This window comes from Stegodyphus dumicola, chromosome 11 (genome assembly GCF_044657685.1).
Source record: "Stegodyphus dumicola isolate Sdum_Otavi_A_Nest chromosome 11, ASM4465768v1".
Classification (NCBI taxonomy): Eukaryota; Metazoa; Arthropoda; class Arachnida; order Araneae; family Eresidae; genus Stegodyphus; species Stegodyphus dumicola.
In genome coordinates, this window is record NC_140778.1 from 128,897,832 (window position 1) to 128,925,503 (window position 27,672).

General features: G+C 32.2%; 1 protein-coding gene across 2 annotated transcripts in view; it reads left to right on the forward strand.

The window, feature by feature from the left end:
- The window catches only part of mRpS31 (mitochondrial ribosomal protein S31), a 75,386-nt gene that overhangs the window by 25,080 nt on the left and 22,634 nt on the right, over nt 1-27,672 (forward strand). For both annotated transcript variants that reach the window (XM_085827206.1, XM_085827205.1), the window contains exons 2-5: nt 877-961; nt 5,015-5,055; nt 14,807-14,888; nt 27,424-27,524. In XM_085827206.1, coding sequence (XP_085683332.1) covers nt 877-961; nt 5,015-5,055; nt 14,807-14,888; nt 27,424-27,524 — 309 coding nt within the window. The remainder of the gene's footprint in view (nt 1-876; nt 962-5,014; nt 5,056-14,806; nt 14,889-27,423; nt 27,525-27,672) is intronic.

Here is a 27,672-nt window from a genome sequence, read left to right on the forward strand (position 1 = left end):
TTGAGCACGCATATCATGAACATGCACAGCTACTTTTTTTATAAGTTCGAAAACTTACATTTCGAATCATGAAATGCACGTCTTGTTTTGTTTGCTGCTGCCAGTTGATCATGCTATTTGCTCCAATTGAGCACACATTTTTGTCTACCTTGCTGCTGCTCTTTTTCCATTTTCCTGTGCAAATTTTAGGATTTTTGGTTTAAAAGCCGCTGTAGAGCTGCTGTATTTTCCCATTTCAAGCACGCTACTTGCTAACTACCACAAATTCCAAATGATACTATGAATGAAAACAGAAGGGTTGAATGTGAATGCTCCAAGGAGGAAGGAGGAGAAAGTAATTTCATTACAAAACAGTATTTCCTGGAAGCCAGTGTGGTGGAAACCTGTTTGGACTGCCTTCATTTATTATTGCATCTGCTCAGTGGATTGCTGGGGTCGATGTTATGACTGAGTAACAGCTGCACTAGAATGCTGTCTGCTTTCCATCTTGGCACCAACCAAAGACAAAACAAAAGCATAGTCTGTCTTTAAAGATGACAGCATTGTTCAAGTTATGCTGAGTGCACTGAAGCAGCTTCTGTAAAATGCTTTTGTCATATGCTTTTGAAAGGGGACTGGATTACCTGAAAATAAATATTTTGGAAAATAGTTACATATTTTTGCTCTGTTTATGTTGATTTTTTATGCTTTTATTCTTAATTTTTATTTAAATTTTAGGTCATGTTAAATATGCATATTATTGTAATAAGAATAATAAACCGTTAAATGCTACAATTTCTGCTAAAACTGTACTTCTAGGCTTATATTAAATCACTAAATTTCTTTTTTTTTTTTTTTTTTTTTTTTTTACACATAATCAATATGTTTTATTTATAGGTATTATTGCATTAAAAGTGAAAATGATGATAAACATGTAAAAGCTAAAACTGAAGAAGAAAAAGTTAAAGACAAATTGAATGAGGTGTAGTATATTTTCTTTCATATTAGAATATATATATAAAAAATGTAGGCATTAAATATGTGCAGAAGATATAAGATCTTGTTTATTAAATGAGTAAAACATTTCGCAGAAAAAATAGATTTAATTTTTTTGAATATGGCTATACTTATGTAGCTATCATTTATTTTAATTAAATAAGTTAGCATTTGTATTTATGCAACATATCTGTAATTAAATTATAATGATTTTTTTTCAGTTGGAGTTTTCTATGAATATCCTTTCTGCCCTTTTTAATGTATATGTTTAGCATATTAAATGCACATATTCTGTGCCATCCAAGTTATTGGAAATGAAAACACTTTTTGAATGATTTAATTATCATTTCAGCTAGAATCATGCTCAAGCGTCTTTCACCCATCGTGCAAAATTATGTCCGGCTTTCTAATATTACCACCTTTGGTTTTAGTAGGCAAATCAGTATGTATCCATTCCGCCCAATACTTGCTCATATTAACCTTGAATGGCTTATTTATGCTGACATCCAGTGGTTGTAAAATGGATGCCAGCCCTCCTGGGATCACAGAAAGTATTGTTTTTGAACTTTCTGCATGCTGTTTAGAACTTCTGAATGATGGGGTCGAAACATATCCCAAATTAAAAGCGAAAGTTTCCCTAAAAGTGAGCCTGTTTTTTTGCACCACACATTTTGAAACCAGTCAGTTGTCAGGGTGTCATCCATCCAACCATTTTTCTGGGCATGAACAAGAACATCTGCTAGAAATGCAGTTTTTTTGGTAACGTTTTTCACTTAAAAATAATCACGGGAGGCAACTTACTGCCATTTGCTAAACAGGTAAGAACTAGTGTAAAACTAGTTTTCTCATGACCAGTTGTTTTTACATGAATTGTGTTTTCATCCTTTTCATCAACAGTAAAATTTTTAGGGAGGTCAAGTTTGGAACATTTCAAAATTAGTTATTTTTCTTTTTTGGGCATATACTTTTAGAAGTTTATTTATTTATCTTCAAGTTGACTCGGCAATTTCTTTGAAATTTTGATACGATGGGTTAACATAATTCATATCAATTCGTGAATCTTGTGCACCAATGTTGTGATACACGGAAAAAGTTATTTACAGGAACAAATTTTTCATCTTTTGTGAGTTTCATAACTCACAAAATGTCACAGTTTACGTTATGACGTAACCTTGCCATCTGTTGTCTAGAATTCAGTCACTTAAAGCTTTTTCCAGTTCTGGAAAAGACACCAATCAATGACGTAGAGCCTTTTTTGATTTAGGGGTTTTCTTTAATATAGGCACATTTTCCCTTCAGTCACGAATCATCTTCTCATTCACACCGAACTTACATAATGCAATACAGTTGTTCGTACTTTCCACAGATGAAGCTACTTTCAGCTTGAATTTTACAGTGTAAGACATTCTCTTTTGTTTTACACAACTCATTACAGGGAGTGTGTCTTTCTGAAAAGAGCCTTTTATTTGTAGATTCTGCTAAATTAGACATTGTGAAAAGCAGGAAAAGTAAAAAAGCATGTGTACAATCAAGATAAATAGATAGGTAGACATTCGGTGTGGTTACAGTTACTGATAATAATCAAAGAGTGCCTCACAGATATTGTACATAATGAATTGCTCTTTGACGTGCTCTTTGATGTCAGATATTGAAATGAAATTGGGAGGAACTTTTCTAATAAACAAAAAATAAATTCGAAACAAATTTAATAAAAAAAAACTAATAAATAAAAATTTTGTGTTTTTCCGTATGAACGATATACTTAATAATCAAGCTCGCCGATGTATCATTGATTGGCGGCGACGAATCTTTTTTTTTTTTTTTTTTTTTTTTTTTTTTTTTAAAGCTTATAAGTCAATATCGTACTTCAAAGTTTGATTTTTTTCTTAAAATTGTCAACTTATGCACCAGAATATACAGTATTTTTATTTCATTTTGTTTTAAGTGTGCACTTATTTATGCTCATACATGGTTTTTTTTACAGTTTTATATCTCATTCATTCGGGCCTAAGGTCCAGTCTGTTATGTATAAGCAAAACTAAAATGTTCACTCACTTTTAATTTAGTCTATTCAAGATTTGGAAACTTTATACTCAAACCTGTTTTTGTGTGGTGGATAGGAACCCGTAAAAAGAAACATATAAAAAAAATCGCACAAAACTTCACAAGTAGCTATAAAAAATACTTTTCGCAAACACAATTAAAAAGTTTTTTTTAATGTGGTGAATAGGGACTGCATAAAAAAATCTCATGTAGAAAATAACTCAAAACCTTACAAAATAACTAGGAATTGCTTTTTTAAATGAAATCAAGACACAAGGCTTGGCATCTACTTGGAATCTTGCCAAACCTTTTAGAATCTAATTTAGAAAATACACATGCAAACATTTAAAAATATTTTATTTATATATGTACTTGTTGTACACATACAAAACTTTTCAAAACATATAACCAGTATCCTTTGTAGTCTGATAATGCGGGAATTTTCTTGTGATAAACTGATTCAAAAACTCTTTTGTCACTTGAATATACTACCTCGTACTCGTTTAGAGTTGACTTTTTTCCACTTACCATGTAGTCGGTGATCAGTTTTTGCAACAACTGTTGTTTCGCTAGACACTCGTGTATATCTCGGCAGCCAGATATACAAGATTGAAGCTCCTTTTGGAATTTTGAAGTTCTTTCAGAATTGGCTGAAGCTGCTTTTGGAATTTTGAAGTTCTTTCAGAATTGGCATCGATTGCAAGAAAAATATTGCGAAGTTCGAGTCCTGCATAAATTTTATCTACTGTCATATAATTGTATAATTATATTCCAATTTGATTGAAATTTTCATATACCATAAAAAAATATCGCACAAGAAAAAGATTTGAGTCTTTTAATTATGAAACATTGTAACATCATCAGTATGTACCAGTCAGCCAAACTTTGATATTGTATTATATCAGCCTTAACGAGAAATAGGAATTTTTCACATAATCACCTTGAAGAGAAACGAAAAGTTACCAGCCTATACATGTGTATGTAGTTTATCTTTCACATATTTTGTTTTTTTTTCAGTACTAAATTTTTTTTGTGTTTAGAATTGCTAAATATTTCAGTACTGTTCTGCTATCAGGAACAGATTCAGGAAATGTAGGAATGTATGCATGTGTGTATTTGTGTATATGTGTGAATGTATATACACACATGTATTCGTGCTTACATATATACATGCAAACATGAACACATACATACATGCAAGCATACGTACTTTTCTGGATCCGGTCCCTGATAACAAAAACAGTACCAATATTCCATATGCTTAACTCTTTTCAGTATTCCATCAAGAGAAAAGTATATTATAGTTTTATTATTCCCAAAGAAACATGTTTTGTTTTCTAAAAGAATTTATGAATATGGTAACAATATGCAACTGTATTTTGGAAGGGAAACCATCTAAAGTTGCAGTAACAGCAGTTTGCAAGGAGGGTCTTCACGTAGTGAGAGGTTGAATCAAAAGTACAGGGCTTGCCATTACCTGGAATCTTACCTAGCAGAGATTATGTTCGGGCTGCTGTGGCCATCAGAAAAGATCTTTTTAAATGAATTTTGGATATGTTCTCTATGTTATTTTGGTTATGTTTCTACATGTATTTGGCTCATTATTAGCATCAATTACTGAACTGTAGCCACTGGAAAATGTCTATTTAAAATTAACTTCAAGCATGTTTCTCTATATTATTTTAAATGAATTGCCTTCAAAATTGTATTAAATAAAGTAATAATTTGCTTCTGTGGGTATATATATTAAATAAACAGTGTACAGTAAACGCATTGAATTCCCTGTCTGTTTCTCGTCAAGGCAGAATTTGCCAGTTTTCGTTTCTCTCCAAGGACTCGTAAAAGAGATGTGCTTGAACCTGTTTACATAGATAAGAGTAATAATTATCCTAATTCTACAAACAGCTGCACAATGTATCAAGTACTATATTAATTACGGTTTTGAAAATGAGTTTAATGCTTATGTTTATTTTAATTATGATTTTTTACTTTCCAGGATGTAAACATTAAAGAAGCAACCAAAGAACATAAATCAAGGTAACAGTTGTTACTAATATGCATGTTATAGACATGTTGTTTATATATATAATTTTACAGGAGATGGCACCAATTAATTTTTTTAATCATGGCTGGAGTGGTGATAGTGTGGCATATATGCTGATTGCGTCATGACCAGATGGAAATTTGGAAAAGCCACAAATACTTGGATAATTACAATATAGCTTTTATTTTTTGATGACTTATCTATCGAGACATATCTTCTTGATTAGCACAATATTATGGGTGCTATAAGCACCCCATAATTTTATATACACTGATCACATTTTAAATAGTAGAAGGTACATTTGAGCAAAGAGATGTGCATTGCTCAGGCAGGAGTAAGCAGAGCGAGAAAGTGCATATAAAGCAGCTGTAGTATTTATAGGATCGATTCTTTTCAGTTTTAAATAGTGATTGTGTATGAGCTTTGGCATTGCAGATTACTGCAAGTGAAATAGTGATGTAGGATTACTGCAGGTGAAATAGTGATTTCTTGAAGGGAATTGTATCTAAATTAAAAACAGGAATCAAAACGGCTAGTACTAAATTTAGTAATTTTCTTTCATATTTTATATCTTACATGTACAGAGGGCATTCACACAATTTTGTAACGATTTTGCAAAGATTTATATATAAACAAACCTTAGAATTTTATTTTCTGATATGTTCAGTCTAATAGCCCTTTTCTTTTATTATCATATTACATCTTGATTTCCAAGATAAAAGTCCTTTTCTTAACACATAAAGGTTGATTTTATTTCGCTTCTCCTTCACAGTCTTTCAATGTTTTGGAATGCCACTGTGACGAATTTGAAAGACAAGAGGTAGAGTATATAAATTTATTTGGGTTCTTTTTAAGCTAAATGCAAAAAAAAATAAAAAAATAAAAAAACTTATAAAATATCGTTCTCACAGTAGGGTGAGGGAGAAATATATAAAAACAACCCGACAGTGTAAAGAAGGTCTCTGTTTAGAATTGATTCAAGATGACAAAAGTTCTGTTTAAAAATAGTTTAAGATGTGGCTTGAACAGTTCTTTTTAGAATTAATTCAAAATCACAAAAATTCTGTTTGGAAATAGTTCAAGATGAGGCTTGAACAGTTCTTTTTAGAATTAATTCAAAATCAAATAGTTCAAGATGAGGTTTGAACAGTTCTGTTTAGAAATAATTCAAGATCGTGAAAATTCTGTTTGGAAATAGTTCAAGATGAGGCTTGAACAGTTTTGTTTAGAATTAGTCGAATCTCTTGGCTGGTGGTTGCCTGTCTGAGCTGGTTCTGAGCAGGATGCTGTCCTGTAAGATAGTGGTGAACCTGACTACCTCGCACTAAATCTCTTGGCAGAGATGCTAATATCGCACTACGCAGCACGAAACAAAATTTGCTCATGGCCGAGCTGGAAAACACGAGCTTCTTCTTGATCTTTCTAAGAGTGCCTCTTGATTGGTGAGAGCATTTTGATTAAAAACTGGGAAAGACTCTGTGAGAACTTTCCGGTTCCAACTGGCGACTCAAACCGGGTGGTCTGAGACAGTGCACCTATAAATGGATGAAAGTGAATGGAACAATGTCTCCCTTCGGACAACTATTAGCGGAACAAAAACTTGAGCTTATTTTGTGACTGCTGGTCACTTCATCTTTCCGAGAATTTGTTAAGAAATACTCTTTCCATGGGAACATTCGAAGTTGCCATTCTTTTTCTCAGAACTTTGTGGCGGTCGATAAAATAGCGTAAAACGTTACACTGCTTATAAAGAGCATGTTTTAAAAGTTCAAATGCACAGTAATCCATAGGAGACATATCATGAGACTTAGGTGGGATGCATTTAAAGGGAATAGCTTCAATTGTGGATTCATTTCTCATTTTTTCATTTTTGAAAATTTTTTCACATTTGAAAAAATAGAGTAGTATATTTAGAGGTAGAGCCTTACCTAAAAGAACTTAACACAGTAAAGATGGTTTGGATAAAGAGATGGATTTTCTTCTTTAAAAATTGATTTATAAAACATATTTCTGATTGTAATCCGAATTAATTTTGACTCTTTTTTACTTTTCTTATTTTTAATTTCTCATTATAAGGGAATCTAGTAACACCATAAAACTTCCTTGTTTTCGCAGAACCAATGTATTAAGTTCTTTTCTCCTCTTTTTCAGTAGTAAATTGATCTTTTTCTGTTGCAGTCAGATAATTATATCCAAGCCATATCAATTGTAATTATATATTTCTATTTTTCACTTGCCAAATTATTTTCATGCAGAAATCTGCATGTAGTCTTATGCTGAGAAGAGAAGCGTGTTTTGGTGTGAGACGATGATCAAGTTTTTTTTTTTTTTTGTTTTGTTTTTTTTTAATTAGCTTTAAATCAGATTTTATTATTTTGTTCACAGTTCCTACAGATATATTTAAAGATTTTGAAATAGCAGGGTGGCTGGATTTTCCATTAAAACGTGAAATGCAACTTTAGATTTAATAAGAGCTGTACGTATCTTTGCTGGCTATGCATTCTTTGCCTTTTTCCCAGTCAGATGTAAACTTTGCCATTTCTTTCCTTTCACATTAATTATGTCACTTATGTGTTGAAATATTAAAACCATGCTTTTCACATCTTTTAAAATAATTGAATAAGAGTATTTCTCTTCAGACAGTGCAGAAATAGCCTTTACGCAACATTTTTAATGCTGCAGATGAAAAGAATATTTTTAATGCTGCAGATGATATTATTCCAATTTTATGCCAGTCACGCTTGTATTTTAAAATTAATATTTAAATTTATAAAGAAAATCAAAATGTGTAAACACCCTCTGTATATGTGATAATTTTATAGATGTTAGCACTGGTATTTTTTTTTACTTCTTAGTCATGGCTGAGATGTTTAGACATGTTGCTGGCATCCAAACAGGATGCATAATAATGTATGGAATCTGAGAAAATCACACATAGCTGGATATTCACCATATAACTGTATATCTTGACGAATAACCTATTAGAACGCATATTTTTGGTTTACACATCACTACGGGTGTGACAAGCTCCCCACGTTTTATATATAAATTATTACATTTCTAGACAACAGATGATATTGCAAAGCAATGAGACATGCACTAAGATGACAAAAACAAGTATAAAAGTTGAGCGCGCATTCAGAGTTATTCAGCAGCCAAGGTTATATATATGTAAGAGTAAAATCTTTTGTTTAAGTTCTGATATGCTATTGTACAAGAAATGTGCTGCATTGCAGATGACATAATGCAGGTTAGTCTATCCATTGATGCAGTTTGTAGTCAAATTAAAGTTATCAATTTTGAGTTTCATATTTTTTTCTTTTACATATATAAATACATCATGCCCACAAAAATCCTTACCCAGCCTTTATTTCTGCAACTGTTTATTTTAAACATATACTTCCAACTACAAAAGTATTTTAAATGACTTAAATATCATTGTTTTGTCATTTTTAAATATGAAGAAGTAAATGTAAAAATTATTAAATCTGAATTTTCATATATTCTTCTGGTCATTGTATTTAAATTTAGGAAAATGTTGTAATTGTTAGAAAAAAACGAAAATCGAGAAAGTGTTACTCTCATAAGACAAATATCGACGAGATATTTAATTATAAAATTTGCAAACTTTGATGTAATTCTGAATTCTCATTAATCAGTTAATAAATAAGAGAGAATAGTTCCAGGTTCATTTATCCCTCTTAAATGCCATTCAGTGATATTCTTACCAGTGTGTTTAATTTTTAATTTGGTATATTTGATATGGAAAAGAATTTTCATACAGGTAATTTAAAAATCTCCAAAATCTAAGAATGCATTATATTAATATTGTTATGAACTTTTATTACTAGATCTCCGTTTTGGAAAAAAAATTATAGTGATAAATAATTTTTCACCATAATCTGCTCAGAAATGCTCATCGTTTAACCTGTTAACAATACAAACCTTTTCTCTTAACTAATATTTTATTTTTAGTTAAGTATAAATGCAAACATTTCACTCTTTGCTTTTTGTACAACATTTTTTATCTATAGCGACAGAAGCAAATGTAGATGATAGCAGCAGGGTCTTAATGGGATGAAAGCTTAAGCGAAAAGAGAGAGAGAGTGTCACAGTACTTCAGAGGAAGAAGGGAGGGAGTCAAAAAAGGTTTTGGTTTGCAATTATTTTGATTGGACAAGAGATATCTGCAATAAGGGTTACATATGATCGCATGATTAATTTGAATGATGCAGTTTAGACTTACAGCGCTATTTTTAGGACAGAGGTGAAGTTCCCAAATGAAATTAAAAATAAAAGAGGTTATAGCCAATTAGAATTAGAAGTTTGCTTTCACATTTCATTTTTACTTTTTTCATATTTTTTATCTTACACATATATATATGGATATTATTGAAATTTGTTTTTTTGTTCCTCCCCCCAAATAAGCACTAGCCATTATAGGCATTGGCCATTATTAAGGCCAGAAGCGGTGGTCATTTGATTATGGAGAAACCTAATAGGTGAGTCACCATTGCCTCCTGTAAAGAGATAGACAATTTGCTTTCTCCAGGATTCGAACACGGGTCCTTTGGTATGGCAGTCAGAGTCACTAATATTTTTGTTATCTGGGTGACAAAATTGGTTGATGTAACTATAATAAAAGAATAAATGGGACTATAAGATGATAGTTTTGTTATATTATTGCTAATATATATTTCTGTTTTACAGAATAAGTTTTCTGTCATAAACTACTTTTATAACTCCATATTAACATCTTTGGGATGAGATTATCATTATATTGGCCCTATCTGAAAGGAATACACACCCAATTTTTTTGTGGTGTTATTTTTCACCACAGCTGAAAAATAATTTAACCCTTTCAGGACAGGCGTTTCATATACGCATTCCCTAAGAACGCCTCTTACAGCCAAGCGTCCCATCCACGCATCGCTAGAGATCGCATTCAGAGGACGGGTGATGCATATACGCATTTCAAGCTGGAACGTTTTTCTGAAGGCCACTAGATGGCATCCTAAGTCCATTACTTTTGAAATGAACACAGTTTTAGATTCCTGACCTTGAGTTTGATATATTCTGCTTCACTTTGGTATTGTACTCATCAGCTCTTTCGAGGGTGGGGGAGGGGAAAGCGTAAACAGAGGTGAGCTCTTTAAATACCTGTGTGCTAATGAAAACATTCGCGTGTCTGATTTATATCCAATTCCTTTTTTTTATTCTATTTTTTCCTTTACTGTATAGCCTTTTAGGGTTAGTATGTGGAGTATTGTTACGTTTTTGCATTGCCTTCAGATATATTTCTGCTTCTCTTTTATTTTCGGAAAGCCTCACCTCCCGTCTATTATGGCAGGAAGGTGCTATTTAGAATTAGAATTATTAGAAGAATACCCTCGTATGGTCAGTGAACCATTTATTAACGCAAATGAGAATGATGATTCATTTCCTAAAAAGTTAGAAAGTGATACTTTTTCTGAGAGTTAGAAAGCAATACTTCTCCGTGCTTCAAGATTTACCACACTCGTTTTCATGTTAAATTTTGTTACTGTAAATAGTCTTTATTGTGTTCTTTTTATTAATTTTAAACTTTATTGATGGATTTTATCAATTAAAACTTTGGAATAATTTGAATAGCGCTTCCGAAAATTATTTTAAAAGATTAGCAATTTTTTAAGTATATTTTCGTGTAAAATAAAGAAGAAAACGTTATTAAGTGCTAATTTTAATATATATAAGAGCTCAAGTAATAATCTAAAATGATACGAAAAATTGCGATGCTAGAAGCAAAACTTTTCTTTTTTTGATTTTTTTTATAAAACTAGGCTTACCGATGCAAAACCTCCGTTCTGTACAGTGACTGCCTTCAATTTCCTTCCATTCCGCACGAGCGTCTTAAGCAAAGGTGCACCGTTGCGAAAAGGTTAAGATTGACCAAGATAGTCACAAGGACATAGAAACAGAATATGTAATCCCACGTGAAAAAAAAACTGCTATTACCCACCCGCCACCAGAACCAGGATGAGGCTGGCAGATCTAATGCCATTTATTGATCATGTCAGAAAGTACTAGTGCAGTAAATATTACATAGGTCATGTTGCACATGTGTAGCATACAAAGAAATCAAAAAGCTTTTGATGAAGTTTTCTAAACACTGATTTTTTAAATATGATCAGCTAGCTACCTTCATGTTACATATGAAAGACTTAGGTATGTCAACTGTAATGGTCACGTCTTTTTATCTCATTTTCCAAGCTGAAAGGATGGGGTGAACTGTCAAGATTGATGTCTGTGGTTACTTAACCATTTGTCATTTTCAAAGGTTTTTGTATTAAGGATTCAGTCGGATTTTTTTCATCCATTTTATAGCTGTATGCCAGAACGGAAAAGAGGGCTCAGTGAAGTAATACGAAAGCTTCTGCATGAATTTGTGAAATGCTAAATTCTGTAAAATGATAAAGTACAAAATAATAATAAAATATATGGAAATTAACAACTAACAGTCTTGTAATTTCTTCCCATTATCTCAAAAACTGTATGTACTATAAAATTTTCCTTGTCTGATACAAAAGTTTTTTGCTATAAAAAATTGCAAAATGAACTATACAAATAATGTATAGTACAAATCACATTTGAGCTAATATGCTCAAATATGATTTTGTTCTTGACAGTTTTCACTCTTAAGTGTTATGTTTTCATTTAAATTTTTACATTTATTTAGGTTTAAAATTTTAACTTTTCGCAATTAAAATTTTAACATTTCGATACAATTTAAATTTTTAATCATTTCTGTAGGGTTAATTTTTATATCTTTTTAATCATTACTTATGTGGAAAAAATTTTAAAGAATTCAAATATGTTTGATAAATTCAAACTAAAAATTATGAGGGAAAATGACAGTAAATAATTTTTCTGCTTACTGTAACATTTGCATGATGTTTTTTCATTTACAAAACCATGAATGTTTGTAACCTTAAGAAAATAAGTTCATGAAATCTATGGGAAAAAATTTCAGGTGCATTAAAAAATTATAAATCAGAAAGACTAAAAATAATCTATTAAGTAACAAAATGTGGAGGAATTTTTTTAAATAAAAATATAATGGAATTAATTCTTGTTAACACTTTATAGAGGAAATTAATTTGGTAAATTATTTAAAAACTCAGATAATAATAAAACCAATGTGCTATAATACGGGGAAATGATATTTTGTCTAACAGATATGTGCGTTTTCTTGTGTGTGTCAGAGTAGTTTGATTTGAATCAACTGCACTTTTAAATTTTCTCTACATAAAAGCATCTAGCAGTTAATCAATAATTCTTACGTATCCCTTCTTTTTGTAAACGCACCTCTGTAAGGATGAATCAAACTACCTAAAAGAGCCATTATTGTAAACAATAACGAACTTCTTGAAAAGGGGAAAACCATAAGGTATGAAAACCCCCACTTTTTAAGGATTTTACAGACATCAACTCCTGACTTCAAAACGTTAAATGAGCATCTAAATTGTGTAACTGTTATGTTTTTAGAGAATTCATTTAAACTAAATTATGCTGTGTGCAGAAGAGGGTTTTTGCTGTTTGTGAATGATTGTTATAGAACAAAACAATTAATTGTACTGCAAATATTGCTTTGTTAACAGTGGAGTCTGACAATCCTTTCTCTCAAGTACTAGTCTGCTTCTTTATTTCCAAAAAAAAAAAAAAAAAAAAAAGAGCAGCTCTGAATTTTGCTATGGGATATGATCATTCCCCATACCTAATCTCTTGTGCTGATTTCCATTATTATCAAGTGCATAACTTAAGAAATTGCCCGTTTTAACGGTACAGAAATTAATCCATGCTTCTTAGCATGGATGAATAATTTGACAGTTCATCCATGCCACATTTTGCTGAAATACATGAAAATGGTGTATATCTTATGTGACACAAAGTTTGTGAAGTAAAATAGCCTTTTAATTCCTGATTTTAATTAAAATACAACCCCTTTAGACTCTGTACTGCATCATTATTTCATCTGCAATGCGAAAGCTCTTATCCAGTCACCACTGAAAACTGAAACAAAGGAGCAGAGGTTATAAATACTCTAACTACTTCATAGGCAGTCTCTTTCTATGCTTTCTCCTACCTTAACCTTTTCACCATCCTCTCCTGTCCGCGAAAATTCCCCCATCCCCCAGCGGCCGTCTGTTTTTCATAGCGTGTAATGTTGTTTTCTCTGTACATCATAACTTTCCATACATAACTTTTGTAGTGGATGAATGTCAATGAATATTGAGTAAAATTATAAGGAAATAAAGCATAATGGAAAATAATATTTCTGCTTATTTCTAACAGCAGGATAATTTGATAACATCTGATCCAGGCGGCCACTCCTCCCATTTTGTTGTTGTAATCCTTTACAATTATTGGTTTTTTTAAAGTTCTTTTCCGTGTTCCAACATCAATCTCATCAGTTATTATGGACTGTGCTCATCAAACGTATATCCTTGTCTTTCCAATACAGAACCTCATTTTTTCTCTTTTTCTGCTGAGTAGACATTGAAGCCATCTCTGTCTTGTATCTTATGTAAAGTGGCACGAATATTCATAAAATCTGGGGCAAATTCAATTAGAAATAGAATGCCTGATTAATGCTGCCCTCTAGAAGGTATTAGAACAAACAAAAAATAAAAACTCAAACAAGTAAACATTTAGAAAGCGTTTTAAATGTTTAAAATGTAGAAGAAGGCTTGAAGCACGTTACGGCCGCCCTGCGGAAGTTTCACTTGAACTCGCTGGACGCGTTACGGACGACGAAGAGGTTAAGTAACATGCATCTCTTCACTTTGTGGCATCATCTATTATTTAAAATGTGATATGCGTATATAGAATTGGAAGAGTGCGTATTGCACCCATTATGCTGAATGATTTCTGAAGAATTATTTTTGTTCAGAAATAAAATGTGTTTCATGATCAAGCTGGCTATATCTAATTGTAACTACATATTTACACATTGTAACATCACCACCACAGCTGAAAAATAATTGGTACCGTATCTAATCAGTTCTCTCATTGTATCACATATTTGATATTAGTGTGTGTGACAAATTTCAAATTTTTTATCAGTCGAGTTTTTGATAATTTTTTTTTTTTTTTTTTTTTTTTTTTTTTTCAAAAAAAAAAAAAAGTATATTCTGATAATAATTATCACAGCTTAAAAATGAAATATATCATTATTTAAATTGTGATCCTGTGTAAAATACTAGAAAACAAAAGTAATAATTTTGGTAAGGGGGAAAGATTATTGGCTGATTTAAATAAATGTATATAGAATTTCAAAAATGTATTAGTTTAATAATGAATTTTTTCTTTATTCTGAAACATAAGAGATTTTTTTAGTTCTGACACTTTTTAAGTCAGTTAAATGTACTTAATTATTCTGTTTATAAACACATTGAATTACTTTTTTGCTGTAACATAAATGGAAAATAATTGACAAAAATCACAATTACCATAATGAATTTATGTATAAATATTGTTATTTTATTCTTTTAAGATTGAAAATCTTAATTAGCCAAACATTCAAGAAAAATTTGTACCTTTAGTTAGCTTTACAACAGCCACTGCAGCATAATTAGAGGAAGTTTTCCATTTGTTACAAAATTTACCCTTTTTTCTTCTGATCACTTAATTCATTCTTCCTTACAATAAAATGAAAGCAATTTCCATAATTATTAAATGATGTAATGTCATCAATTCTCATTGCAGTGGAAAACAGTCCAAAGTTTTGACAGAAGAATCCAAAGAAGCTGCAAAGAAAAAACTTCTCTCTCTTCTTTCTGAAGTTAATGTAAGTAACATATTTTTTAACCAGCAGTTTCCTTTTAATAGCTTGGCTTGGTTAGGCAGCTCTGTGTGTTTTTATGAACTGTACAATGCCTACCTATTATATTTGTGGTATGGTGGGTTCCTTTTTCATTTTGCTAGATAAACTGAAAAATTTAATTCTATTATGAAGAATAAAAGTAATATTGATAATTATTAGTATTAAAGTTTATTTGAGTTTAAAATTAATTTTACATGAATAAAGAATGAATTATATTGGAATTTATGTATTAAATCTTTCTAAATATTTAAAGCTTCTGAGGTGATTAGTAGATGATGCATATTTCATTCAGCCAAGGTTCAAGTCTCAGTATAGTAATGGATTTTTATGACTGTACTGTCTTATTGAATGGAAATACATAAAATTTGTTTATTTGAAAATTTATTCAAGATCTTGATGGTAAGGGAAGATGGGTACGAGCTCTTAGATTCCATATCGAGGGATGCTTAGAATCAAACTAGGAATGATCTCAGGAATTGAGAATATTGATTAAAACACCTGCTTCCTCAACAAAGAGGAAACATGTCCCATAAAAATCCATTTTCCCTCCCTTCCAGACTGACATTTCTACATGTCACATTCCAAACATATGTTGGCTAGGGCAGTGACACTGTTGCCAGTGGTAATACATTGATTGATGTTTTATTGAGTATTTACCAGGATCACACTATCCCCCTTTTAATGGTTGTAGAGTGTTGCATTTTTCTATCTGACAAACAGTAAACGAAGCCTCATTGTTGCCATGTCTAGATACCATCTTAAAGATTTAACCTGATGACCTAAAATCTGAAATTGTCCCAATGATTCTAGATCTCTGAGTATTATATATATATTTGAGAGTGGTTTTGATATTTTAATTAAGTTTTGTGATCTAATTTCTTATAAAGATATGCTATTTTATTAGTATTGTATATATGCTGTGAATTATCCTGAGTCCCTCTTCTTATTTAAAAAAAAAGAAAAAAAAAACTGAAATCACATTGTTTCATTTGTAAGAAAATTAATTCAAATTTGAAAAACAGTCAAAAGTCATTAATTCGGACACAATCCGGAATGATCTATAATCCGGACCTCAAAGCTACAAACTTTCTGCGCATGCGTTGCGTTCACGTATGCGCATATGCATTTACGCGTGCATGTAAGACTTTTACGGCTGCGAATATGTGTGTGCGCATGCGCATAATATGTTTATGCGTGCGTGTTTAATGTATAACGGATGGTATAAGCTAAGCTAAAATTATCTAATTCAGTTAATGTTGCAGATTGCGTTGTTCCTTAATCTTCGAATTGGATCCGGCTAATTATTTTTTGCAGACTGTTAGAGCAGTTTTATAAAAGTAAGCTTAAACTTTCGATTATGTCAAAAAGAATTGCCGATTCTGGAGCTACTAAAGGATCTACAAAGCGAGAGCGTGTTTCCATGTCCATCAAACAAAAAGTGGAGTTGCTGCAAAAAATGGATAAAGGCATATCCTTTGTTTATCTAAACTTTAACGTTTGTTTATCTTTAACGCCGCAACGCGCAATGAATTGGAAGTTGATCTGTCAGCACTATCCTTATCTTCAGGGCAGATGTTTTTATTTTATTTGGCTTATAATTCCTTACTAAACGTAGTATTTCATCTCGATGTGCTCTGTCTTTGATATGATTTAAATCAAGTTCCTCGTCATTATAATTTGCTTTCGATAGTGAAGAAAGTGACACAGTGGTTATTGAAAACAAAAAAATTTCGATTGACAAATTAGTCGGTATTCTCGACACAGCAATTATAGGACTTGAACAGTGGAACTTTGTAATTAAACAAGAAATTATGTATATTTAATAGAATTAAAGAGAATGTATTATCACATGAAACGAAGCAACTTAAACAACTTACATTGAAAGAAATGTTTAATAAAGTAAACAAATAAATATTAAGCTTTTTCTTTTTGTAAATTTTGATACCCTTTAGATCATAATTGTTCTTTATTTCATAAATTACGGTTTCATATTTTTAATTTTATAATTTCTGCATGCCATCTTACCAGATTTAAACTGATGATCTATAATCCGGAATCGCCGAAGTCCCAACGAGTCCGGATTAACAACTTTTGACTGTATTTCAAAATTGAAATTTTTTATCTTGAAGCATTGCTTTGACATTTAGACCTATGAAGACTCTAAAGTTATTACAGTTAATGGCAGTACATTGCATTACAGCTTCAGACTTTCACTGTTAAAATTTCTGTTATAAAAGTAATCTTATAGATTTACTGTACTGAAATTAGCATGCATTAGAAACATACATAATTACTACTTAGTACCTACATTAGAAACATACTTACTTAATACATACTTTAGAAAGGTTGAACGTTTTTATAGCTATTTTGAAAATGAAGTGCAAGATGAATTAAACTTGTAAGATTTTATGTTATTTAACCCGATTATCTTATTATTTTCTTTTTGCCATAGCTGCCAATTCTCCCAGTTTTAGTAGAGGGCTTTGGATTTTTATTACTTCTCTTGGTCCCACAGGAGATACTTGGGTACTTACAAGTTATTGGAATATTATTAGTAGAAATCGGAAAAGTTTCAGAATGCGCTGTCTCTGGCAGCCATGCGCATGACAGTTCTTCTGTTTAAACAGACATCTTTATTTACATGCGAGTTCTTTTTGTTCAAATAGTTTTTGTGGACAAATCATGATTATATCTTATATCTTAAAATACGTGTTTGTGGACTCCTTCTGTAATAGAAGAAACTGTGGTGCAATTTCTGCAAGAATACAATATTTTGAGTAAAATACCCAAAGGGGCAATGCTTTGAAGTTTTTCTTAAACTGTTTGCATTCAGTTCACTTTGTATGTGTGTTTTAAATTACCCTTAGGTAGCAGAGTTTTGTTTCTGTTAAACTTTTGAGTCTGTGTAACTGTTGGATTGGCATGTTAATTGAATTGGCTTTTAGTTTACACTGGAATTATACCACAAAATTTACACCGGAATAAAAGAAACAAAAACCTACTTATAAATTCACATTCCAAACATCTGTTGGCTAGGGAATATATAGGTTATAAGTAGGTTTATTGATTATTTTGAGGTATAAATTTTAACTGATATGATTTATCATCAGGTGGAATACGCTTAATAGTAAATTGGCTATTTGTTTACTTTATTAAACATTCTTTCAATGTCAGTTGCTTAAGTTGCTTCATTTTTTGTGCTAATACTTTCTCTTTAATTTTATAAACAGACATAATTTCTTGTACAGTTACAAAGTTCCACCATTCAAGTCCTGTAATTGCTGTGTCGAAAATACCGACTAACTTGTCAATCGAAATTTTTTCATTTTCAATAACCTCTCTGTCACTTTCTTCACTATCGGAAGCTCGCATGCGTAGCGGACGCGCGCATTAAACGCGCATGTGTAAACACTTTACGAGCATGCGTAAGTTTGTGACTTTGAGGTCCGTATTATAGATCATTCCGGACAATGGACGTCTGGATTACGCACTTTGTATAAGATTACTTGCTTTTATTTTTGCAATCGTTGGCTGCCTTCATTGTATAATTTTTAAAATTAGAAGTGATGGAGCCCTATGGAAGGCCATCAGGAAAGATAAAAAAAATAAATGAAATAAAATAAAAAAGTTAAATTAAAAAAATCTGAAAAGTTTCAGATTTTAAATTTTGTCCGAAGAAATGTTTTTTTAACATTTTTCGTATTACCCTTATTTATTAAAGATCGTGTTCTTCACACTTAAACCATAAAATTCAGTTTAACAACAATATCTCAAAATAATTTTAAAATGAGCATATCTTTATAAGGTATTTCTCCCGCCTTCTTGGCATGCCTTCGTAATGCAGTGGTCAGCACTCTCGGTGCGTATTCGAGAGGTCCGTGGTTCGAGTCCCGGCGAAGGCATTGCTCATTTTTCATCTCTCCTGCTTCAAAACAGCCTAATGTCTCTACAATGGCACCCGAACTAAAAAGGATGGTAAATAATGATTCTCCTCCACCTGGATTTGGCAACTAATGCCCGGTCACCCTTTAAAAGGGGGGTATAGAAGGTATTTCTCCCACCTTCTTAGTATGCCTTTGCTATGTAGTGGTCAGAACGCTCGGCGCGTATTTGAGAGGTCTGTGGTTTGATTTCCGGCGAGTGTATTGCTTATTTTTCACATTTGTTACAGATCCTCGAGTCTAGTTTCTGCTAGATGAGATCTACGAGTTTATTCACCTTCAAAAAGTCATAAATTTTTCAGATATTTTGCTTCGAATTAATCTAATGTTTCTACATCTTTAGAATTTCCGATACAGAGTCTCGTGTGCTGGAGATAAAAAATTTTTTTCGTACAGTGTTGCTATTTCTCGCTTTGAAATCATTTAGTTTGTTAATCAAAAATTTGTTGAAGTGTTACAAAATATGAATTCGATAATAAAACAAATTCAAATTAGAGCTTCCAAATGCCCATATTTTATGGAAGATTATGTTATTCAAATTTGGTGGCTCTAGATACTATTGTTTTATCATAATGCGAGAAACATACATGCATTTATGTAGATTCTTCATTATTTAATGTCTTTAAATATGAGAGAGAATGGTAATATATGGTGGCAACGATTTGAAAAGTGATACACCCTTTTAAAGTTTTCAACGCAAAATGCCACAACGAAATTAATAGTCCTTCAGGGCAAATTGCCCCTTTGGACCCCCCCAAAAAAATTTTAAATCGGAAAGGTTTCAGATTTTAAATTACTGCCAAAGGGGCTTTTTTTTAACGTTTTGTGTGTTGTCATCTTTTATTAAATATCATGTTCTTCGCACTTAAACCATAAAATTCAGTTTAACAACAATATCGCAAAAAATTTTTTAAATGAGAATATCTTTAGAATTTCCGATACACAGTTCCACACGCTGGTGATAAAAAGTTCCCCCACCCCACCCTCATAGAATATTGCCATTGCTCGCTTTTAAATCATTGAGTTTGTTAATAAAAATTCATTATTTCAAAATATGAAATAGATAATAAAATTCGGAATTTGGGCTCACGTTATTCAAAATTGGATGGTTTTAGGTACCGTTGTTTTATCACACTGCGAGAAACATACATATATGTATGCAAAAAGGTTTCGGAAAAGAGAATTTTGATTTTTAATTTTTTTTCAAAAGAGACATATTCATTTCCAAAATAATTTAAATCTGCTGTGGTGAAATAAAAGTGTAATAGAGAATATTCTTTGTATTTTTATATAGTAAATATAAGATTTACTATTATTACATGTGTGTGTGTGAGTGTGTGCCCGTCTCAGAGTAAATATTTCAATTATGTACAATAAATGGTATAAATAAACAATGAAACTTACATAACAGCTAATTGCGAAAGAAACATTAGATCCATAAATCTCTCTTAATATAAAGATACATTTTTCAAATTCACATTAAATTACATTAATTCCATTATCTATTAGAAAATAATTATAGCAAATCATCTATTAACGACATCTCGAAGAAGTCACTTTCTAAAAGAGACTTGTATTTTTGAGAAAAGATCACCACATGTAAAATTCTCTAAAAGCATGAATGGTTGCATTTAAAGAGAACCCATTACTTCTAACAAAGAATGTAACAGGAATCTTAATTACACATTTTTTTTTGGGGGGGGGGGTGTTTGCGTGTCAAAATCACTATATTGGTCAAAATCACTATTATACCGTGGTTCTAATGCTTTAGAAATGCGGGAAATTAAAAAAATGGATACTATGTAAGAAAAATATTATTACCGTAATTTTCGGAAGAAAGGGCGCATCAACGTAAACGGCGCACTCGAGAAAAATGGTGGGAAAAAAATTCAAATTACACAGAAACGCCACAATAGATTAAATTGCGCGTGACATTGTCGTGGGCTGTATAGATGCAAAATCTCAACCTAAGTCCTGATATATGACATATCAGTTAAGAAAAATGCATGAAATGAAACCTTAACTCAAAAATAAATTAAATGTAAAAAATGTTGGAAAATATGTTTAGGTTCACGTGTATACTTATATTTACCCACTAAAGAAGTCCATATTTGTAATACTCAGACTATATTTTAAAAAATGTTGCAACAATGAAATATTAAATTTGGATGACAAAAGGAAATTTTAAATTTTATTTTCAAAAGGAATTACAGCAAACTATACATCATATGAAGCCATCAAAATCTGATTCTTCACTATCTGAATTAAAAAGATTTAGTAAATCCTGATCCAAGTCCAAGTCTTCCAGATTGTCACATTCATCATCTTGGTTTACAATCTCTTTATCTAAGGATATAATTTCAGCTTCTTTGAACCCTGCTGTTATTGACGATGTTTTTACCGATTTCCACGCACTTCCTATCCACTTTGCAACTTCTTCATAAGATGCTCTACGCATTTTACTGCATTTGGTATACGTATGCAATCCTTCACTCATCCAACACTCCCACCGCTTTCGGACTTCAGCTTTGAAGGATTTATTACCTGACAAATCTAATTCTTGTAAGATTTTTCTCAAACCATGAGGAATTATTGCTACGGTTGTAGACAATTTTTGACATCTGGTTTTCACTGACTCAAGTAAATGAGCACACATGGAATCCATTATCAATAACCCTTTTATTTGGAAAAAAGATCCCTTACGACACTGCCAAACTTTTTGTAGCCATTCATGCATGATTGTTTCCCACATCCAGCCGTTCTCGTTCGCACAAATAATTACGTCATTAGGAAAATCTCCCTTCGGAATAGTGTTTCGTTTAAAAATTATCATCGGCTTTAGCTTGTCACCGTTTGCAGCACAAGCTAAACATATATAAATGACATTCTTTTTCATGCCCCGTCATAAGCACAGATACAGTTTTTGCACCAGTTTCATCAACTGTTCTGTTTGCAGGAGAGTCGAAAGCTAACGGCCTTTCATCCATATTTATTATCTGTAACCAAAGATTTTTTTTTTTTTTTTGTCAATAATATCTGTCACATATTTTAGAAAAGATGCCTTTTTATCCTGCCAGTCCATTGGTAATAGGTCCCACCAGTCGCCTAGTGGTAAAGTTGCTCAACACTGGTAGTTCAGTCCGAAGTTTGAATCCCACGAATGGGCTATCTGCATGGGTGTTTTCGTGGTTTTCCCCATGTGTAATGTGTATACGAGCCAGTTTCCATTAGAAAGTCCTCCAAGAAGGCATCCCTTCCCTTAGGCAGATAGCCCTAATGTGCTTTGCCATAATTAAATACATCAACCATAGGTAATTGTTGCCCGACTGTTGTTCTAGTATGCACAGAAATATTTTTTCTTTTCATAAATCTGCTACGGCAGCAAGGCCCTCCTTTGAAATCATTTATGTTAATTTGTTTTGCAATAATTTTGCTTGTAAGCGAATTTTTACAGTCGAAATTGCCATTCCCTTTCCTCGTTCCTCCTTTATCCAGTTTGCAAGATCTTCCTCTAGACTCGGCCACCTTACAGTACCTTTTCTTTTGGCTCATTTCTGTTGTGGCATATTTTTAAGAAGTTCTTTTTCAGTTTTCCAACGTCGAATACATCTCTCATCCACTTCAAACTCTCGAGCTGCTGCTCTATTTCCAATTTGTTCAGCATGTGAAATTACATTAAGCTTAAAACCAGCAGTATAGCTTCTGTACCGTTTAGGTGCAATTTTCAAAAACTCTCTGCTGCCTTCTTACTTAAAAACTATCCAACAAGTACTTGTACCCAAACTGATGGTATCTGTATCTGGCAGAATGCCAAGAAAAATCGTTTCATGCTGAAGGGGAAATACGTCAGAGATCGTTATTTTGAGGCAGGTGGAGTCGTGTCCGCCTTTGAAAAAAATTGCAGAAAAGGCAGGGGGGGAGAAGATGGGTCCTGGAAGATTCATCGAATGGCAGAGGAGAGACACTATTCAAACTGATGAGAATGTTGATTTGAAAGGGAGAAGAATGTTATTGTTCTGAGATCCCGTTTAGGGTGAATAAGGCATGTAGGTCCGTTCAAGGGAAAGAATGTAAACAAAATAACGTTCGCAAAAAGCAACTAAATGGTCTTTTGTGTGGGAACAGCACCAGTCTATGTACAATGACAAGGCCATCCAAACTATGTACAATGACTATCATATGAAATATTTTATTTTTAGTGCACCTAAACGCCACATGCGTAGAAACGGCACACCCGCTGAAAATTTAAGTTTTAAACACATAAACGCTGTGGCGTTTCTTCCGGAAATTACGGTATATTCACGTACACACCTTTTGAACATGTCTGAAATTCATTCACTAGGCATTTTTCCACCTGATGCAATCTATGTAGATCCTAAATTCTGCTGCCTAGTGCCCTTCTAAATTCTGCTTCTAGTGCCTGCTCTGAATTCTAAAAATTATGCCATTTCTAGATTTTGTTGTTCGGTGTGTCACTAAATTATAAAAATTCTGCCACATCAGCTTTGTAACAAGCCTTTACCATATATATTTCATATTTCTTCTGAATGTTCATATTACAGTCAAAAGTTGTTAATCCGGACTCGTCGGGACTTCAGCGATTCCGGATTATAGATCATAAGTTTAAATCTGGTAAGATGGCATGCAGAAATTCTAAAATTAAAAATATGAAACCATAATTTATGAAATAAATTATGATCCAAAGGGTATCAAAATTTACAAAAAAAAACTTAATATTTATTTGTTTACTTTATTAAACATTTCTTTCAACGTGCGCATACATAAAGCGTACTTCACGCATAGTCGAAATTAGAAAATTGCAACCAGAAAACTATTTGTAGTGTATTCGGGATATTTATAATGACGAGGAATTTGATTTAAATCATATCAAAGACGGAGTACAACGAGATGAAATACTACATTTAGTAAGGAATTATAAGCCGAATAAAATAAAAATATCTTCCCTGAAGATAAGGATAGTGCTGACAGATCAACTTCCAGTTCATTGTGCGCTGCGACGTCCCCCCCTCCCCCCGGCAGAGCAGCGTGAAATTGATAAACAGATTTCGGAATGATTAGAGAAACAAATCACCTCTCTGTCACTTTCTTCATACCTTTATCCATTTTTTGCAGCTATTCCACTTTTTGTTTAATGGACATCGAAACATACTTTTGTTTTGTAGATCCTTTGGGAGCTCCAGCATAGGAAATTCTATTTGACATAATCGAAAGTTCAAGCTTACTTTTATAAAATTGCTCTTACAGTCTGCAAAAAATAATAAGCCAGATCCAATTCGAAGATTAAGGAACAGCACAATCATCAACATTAACTGAAATAGATAATTAGATCATTTTAGTGTATACCGTCCCTTCTACATCAAACGCGCATGCGAAAACATATTCTGCGCTTGCGCACACGCATATGCGCAGTCGTAAAGGTCTTACGCGCACGCGTAAACGCCTATGCGCATGTGTCAACGCGGCGCATGTGCAGAAAGTTTTTAGCTTTAAGGTCCGGATTATAGATCGTTCCAGATTATGGGTGTCCGAATTAACGTCTTTTGACTGTACTATATTTTCTGTATATTCTAAATGCATTTAGTGTTTTTTAGAATAACAGAAATTCTTAATTAAATCCAAAAGTTCTAAAATGAAAAGCAAGCGTGCTGAAGAAAGAAACTGAATATATAAAGAAAATTATTCTTCAAAGATATGTGCAGTTATTATTATGTAAATTACCCAATTGTTTATGATTTCAGCTTTTACTATAATTTCCCATTTCTATTTCTTCATATGATAGAGTCACTGAGCCAGATTAAATTAAAATGAAATTGTATAATCTTTGATCGCTAGTCCACATCATTAGTTTGAATTTGACTGTTCTAGTTTAATTACGTCACCCTGAGCTGTAATTGATTTTGTTAGCATCAGAACATGCCTTTATGTTCTAAGTTCTTTTTAAATAAGAGGCCTATTTAAACCTTTGTCTGATATTGTAGTTACTTTCAGATGTAGTGATAATATGCTTCATGTCTGTTGGAGGTTTTGGACTACTTAACTTTTACCAAATGAAGTAAACCCTCATAAGTACACTGTGGAGAGATTGACAAGTTAGGAGATAAAGCACGCAGAAACTAGCGATAGCATTGGTTTGCATATTGAGACAAATCTCTGATTGTTAGAAAATATGCTTAAAGAGAAGGAAATCGATATAAACTAGCCAAAATGTCTGGGAAGGCTTCAAATTAAAATGACAGATAAATATTTTGTTGAGTGTTGTTGTTACAAAACATAAATGTTTTGTAGCTTTTAATGTGCAATTACCCTAATATCGCTTAAGAATCAATGTCATAAACGTACCGTAATTTCCGGAAGAAAGGCCGCATCAGCGTAAACGCCGCACTCAAGAAAAATGGCGGGGAAAAAATTAAAATTACACAGAAACGCCGCATCAGCGTAAACGCCGCAATAGATTAAATTGCGCGTGACATCGTCATGGGCTGTATAGATGCAAAAACTCAACCTAAGTCCTGATATATGACATACCAGTTAAGAAAAATGCATGAAATGAAACCATAACTCAAAAATAAATTAAAGGTAACAAATGTATAGCTTCTATGCCGTTTAGAAACATTTTCAAAAATTTTCCGCTCCCTTCTTAATTAAAAACTATCCAACAAGTACTTGTACCCAAACTGATGGGATCTGTATTTGGCAGAATGCCAAGAAAAATCCATTCATGCTGAAGGGAAAATACGTCAGAGTTTGTTACTGGGAGGCAGGTGGAGTCGTATCCGCCTTTGAAAAAAATTGCAGAAAAGACATGGGTGGGGGGAGGATGGGTCCTGGAAGATTCATCGAATGGCAGAGGAGAGAGACTATTCAAAATGATGAGAATGTTGATTTGAAAGGGGGAAGAATGTTATTGTTCTGAGATCTCGTTTAGGGTGAATAAGGCATGTAGGTCCGTTCAAGGGAAAGAATGTAAACAAAATAACGTTCGCAAAAAGCAACTGAGTGGTCTTTTGTGTGGGAACAGCACCAGTCTATGCACAATGACAAGGCCATCCAAACTATGTACAATGACCATCATAGGAAATATTTAATTTTTAGTGCACCTAAACACCACATGGGTGGAAACGCCGCACCCGCTGAAAATTTAAGTTTTAAACACGTAAACGCCGTGGCATTTCTTCCGGAAATTACGGTATTTTAAACTGTGAAATTTTATTAGATTTTAATTTTAATAGCGCTTTTTTAACAAATATTGTTAAAAAATACAATTTAATAGTGGTCATGTAAATCCATAATGACTAAGGTTATCAAACTACCTAATTTATAATAATGTTATATATTATTATAAATTATTATATAATAATATATAATATTGTATTGCTATAATTATATTGATCTAATATATATATATATATATTTATAAATTTATAACTAACTGCTTACCCTTAAAAATTATTTCTACATATTAAAGCAAGTTATTGCCTTTCATTAATACTCACTGTGGTCACAAGATAAAATACAAAAATGTAACAATTCAAGTAAACTTATTCTTTGCGTCTACTGAGACTTATACAAAACAACCTATCACCTCTGGTGCTTTAATTTCTTATTGGAAGTATATTAACTGGGTTACAAGCCCTGGAACTCTACACAAAGTTATGACACTAACTGCATCAAACAGGGCTTGAGTAACTTTCAACATTTGCCAACCGTGACTACATCAGACCTTTCAAGTTTGTTCTAATCAGTCTCTTTCTAGACAAGCAGCAGCGGTGACAAAATTCAGTCTTTTGTTATAGATCATACTGATTATGATCTTACTTCTCATTTTAACCTATGCCGTTTGACATAAAAATCTACCTGCTATTTACTAAACCTCTAGACTGACCAAGTATGTGACAAAAAGAGACATAAAAAAAAAAAAAAACCCAGAAAGCTAACTGTTAGTAAAACATAAATGTCACTTATCTTCTTCCAAATATGACCAACTATTATAAGGTAAAATATTTAATGCTAATTGATAAATTGCATAAAGTTTATTTTATTCTCAAACTTATTAATAATTAATTCATGTTTAGTATTAATGCATACTACTTTGGGATCTATTTTATTTTTAGAATGGTAAAAAGTGAAATTCAGACATAGATAATATTTTTAATTGAATTTATTCAGTTTCCATTTGCTCATAGATCCTTAATTTTTTTCTTTAATGGTCCTTAAAAGTTCTTAAATGTACTTAATTTCCGTGTGCAGAAATGTGTATGAACCCTGTAAGAATTCGTTCTAGAAAGTTCTCTATCGGTCTATGGCATATCGTCAAATATGGCAGTCCCGCCTTCCCTTGCTGTTTTCTGTCAACCCTAAACCCACTTTGCTATCTTACTGCAACTGGATATTTTGTAACAGTATATTTCTTTCATATGTTGGGGGGGGAATCAGTGAATCTAGGTTCTTTTATACTCTCTAATGACAAATTATAAATTGACTATTGCTTTTATGTGCTTTATGGTTTAGATTACGTTTATGCTTATTTTATTTTATAGGTTGTATCAGATCGACCACCCAGATTTAATCTGAATTTAGCAAAACCATTGAAGCGGCCTAGCAAGAAAGAAAGATTTCCAGATTTAACTGCTAAAAAAAGGTATCAAAAGGATTATTATGTTTGTGACAAAACCTTTTGAATACAAGTCTTAAATCATTGCATGAATTTATTTGTTTAAATACAAATCAAAATCATTTATTTTAAATCCCTTAATTTTTATAACTGAAATTCATGCAAATTTAGTATC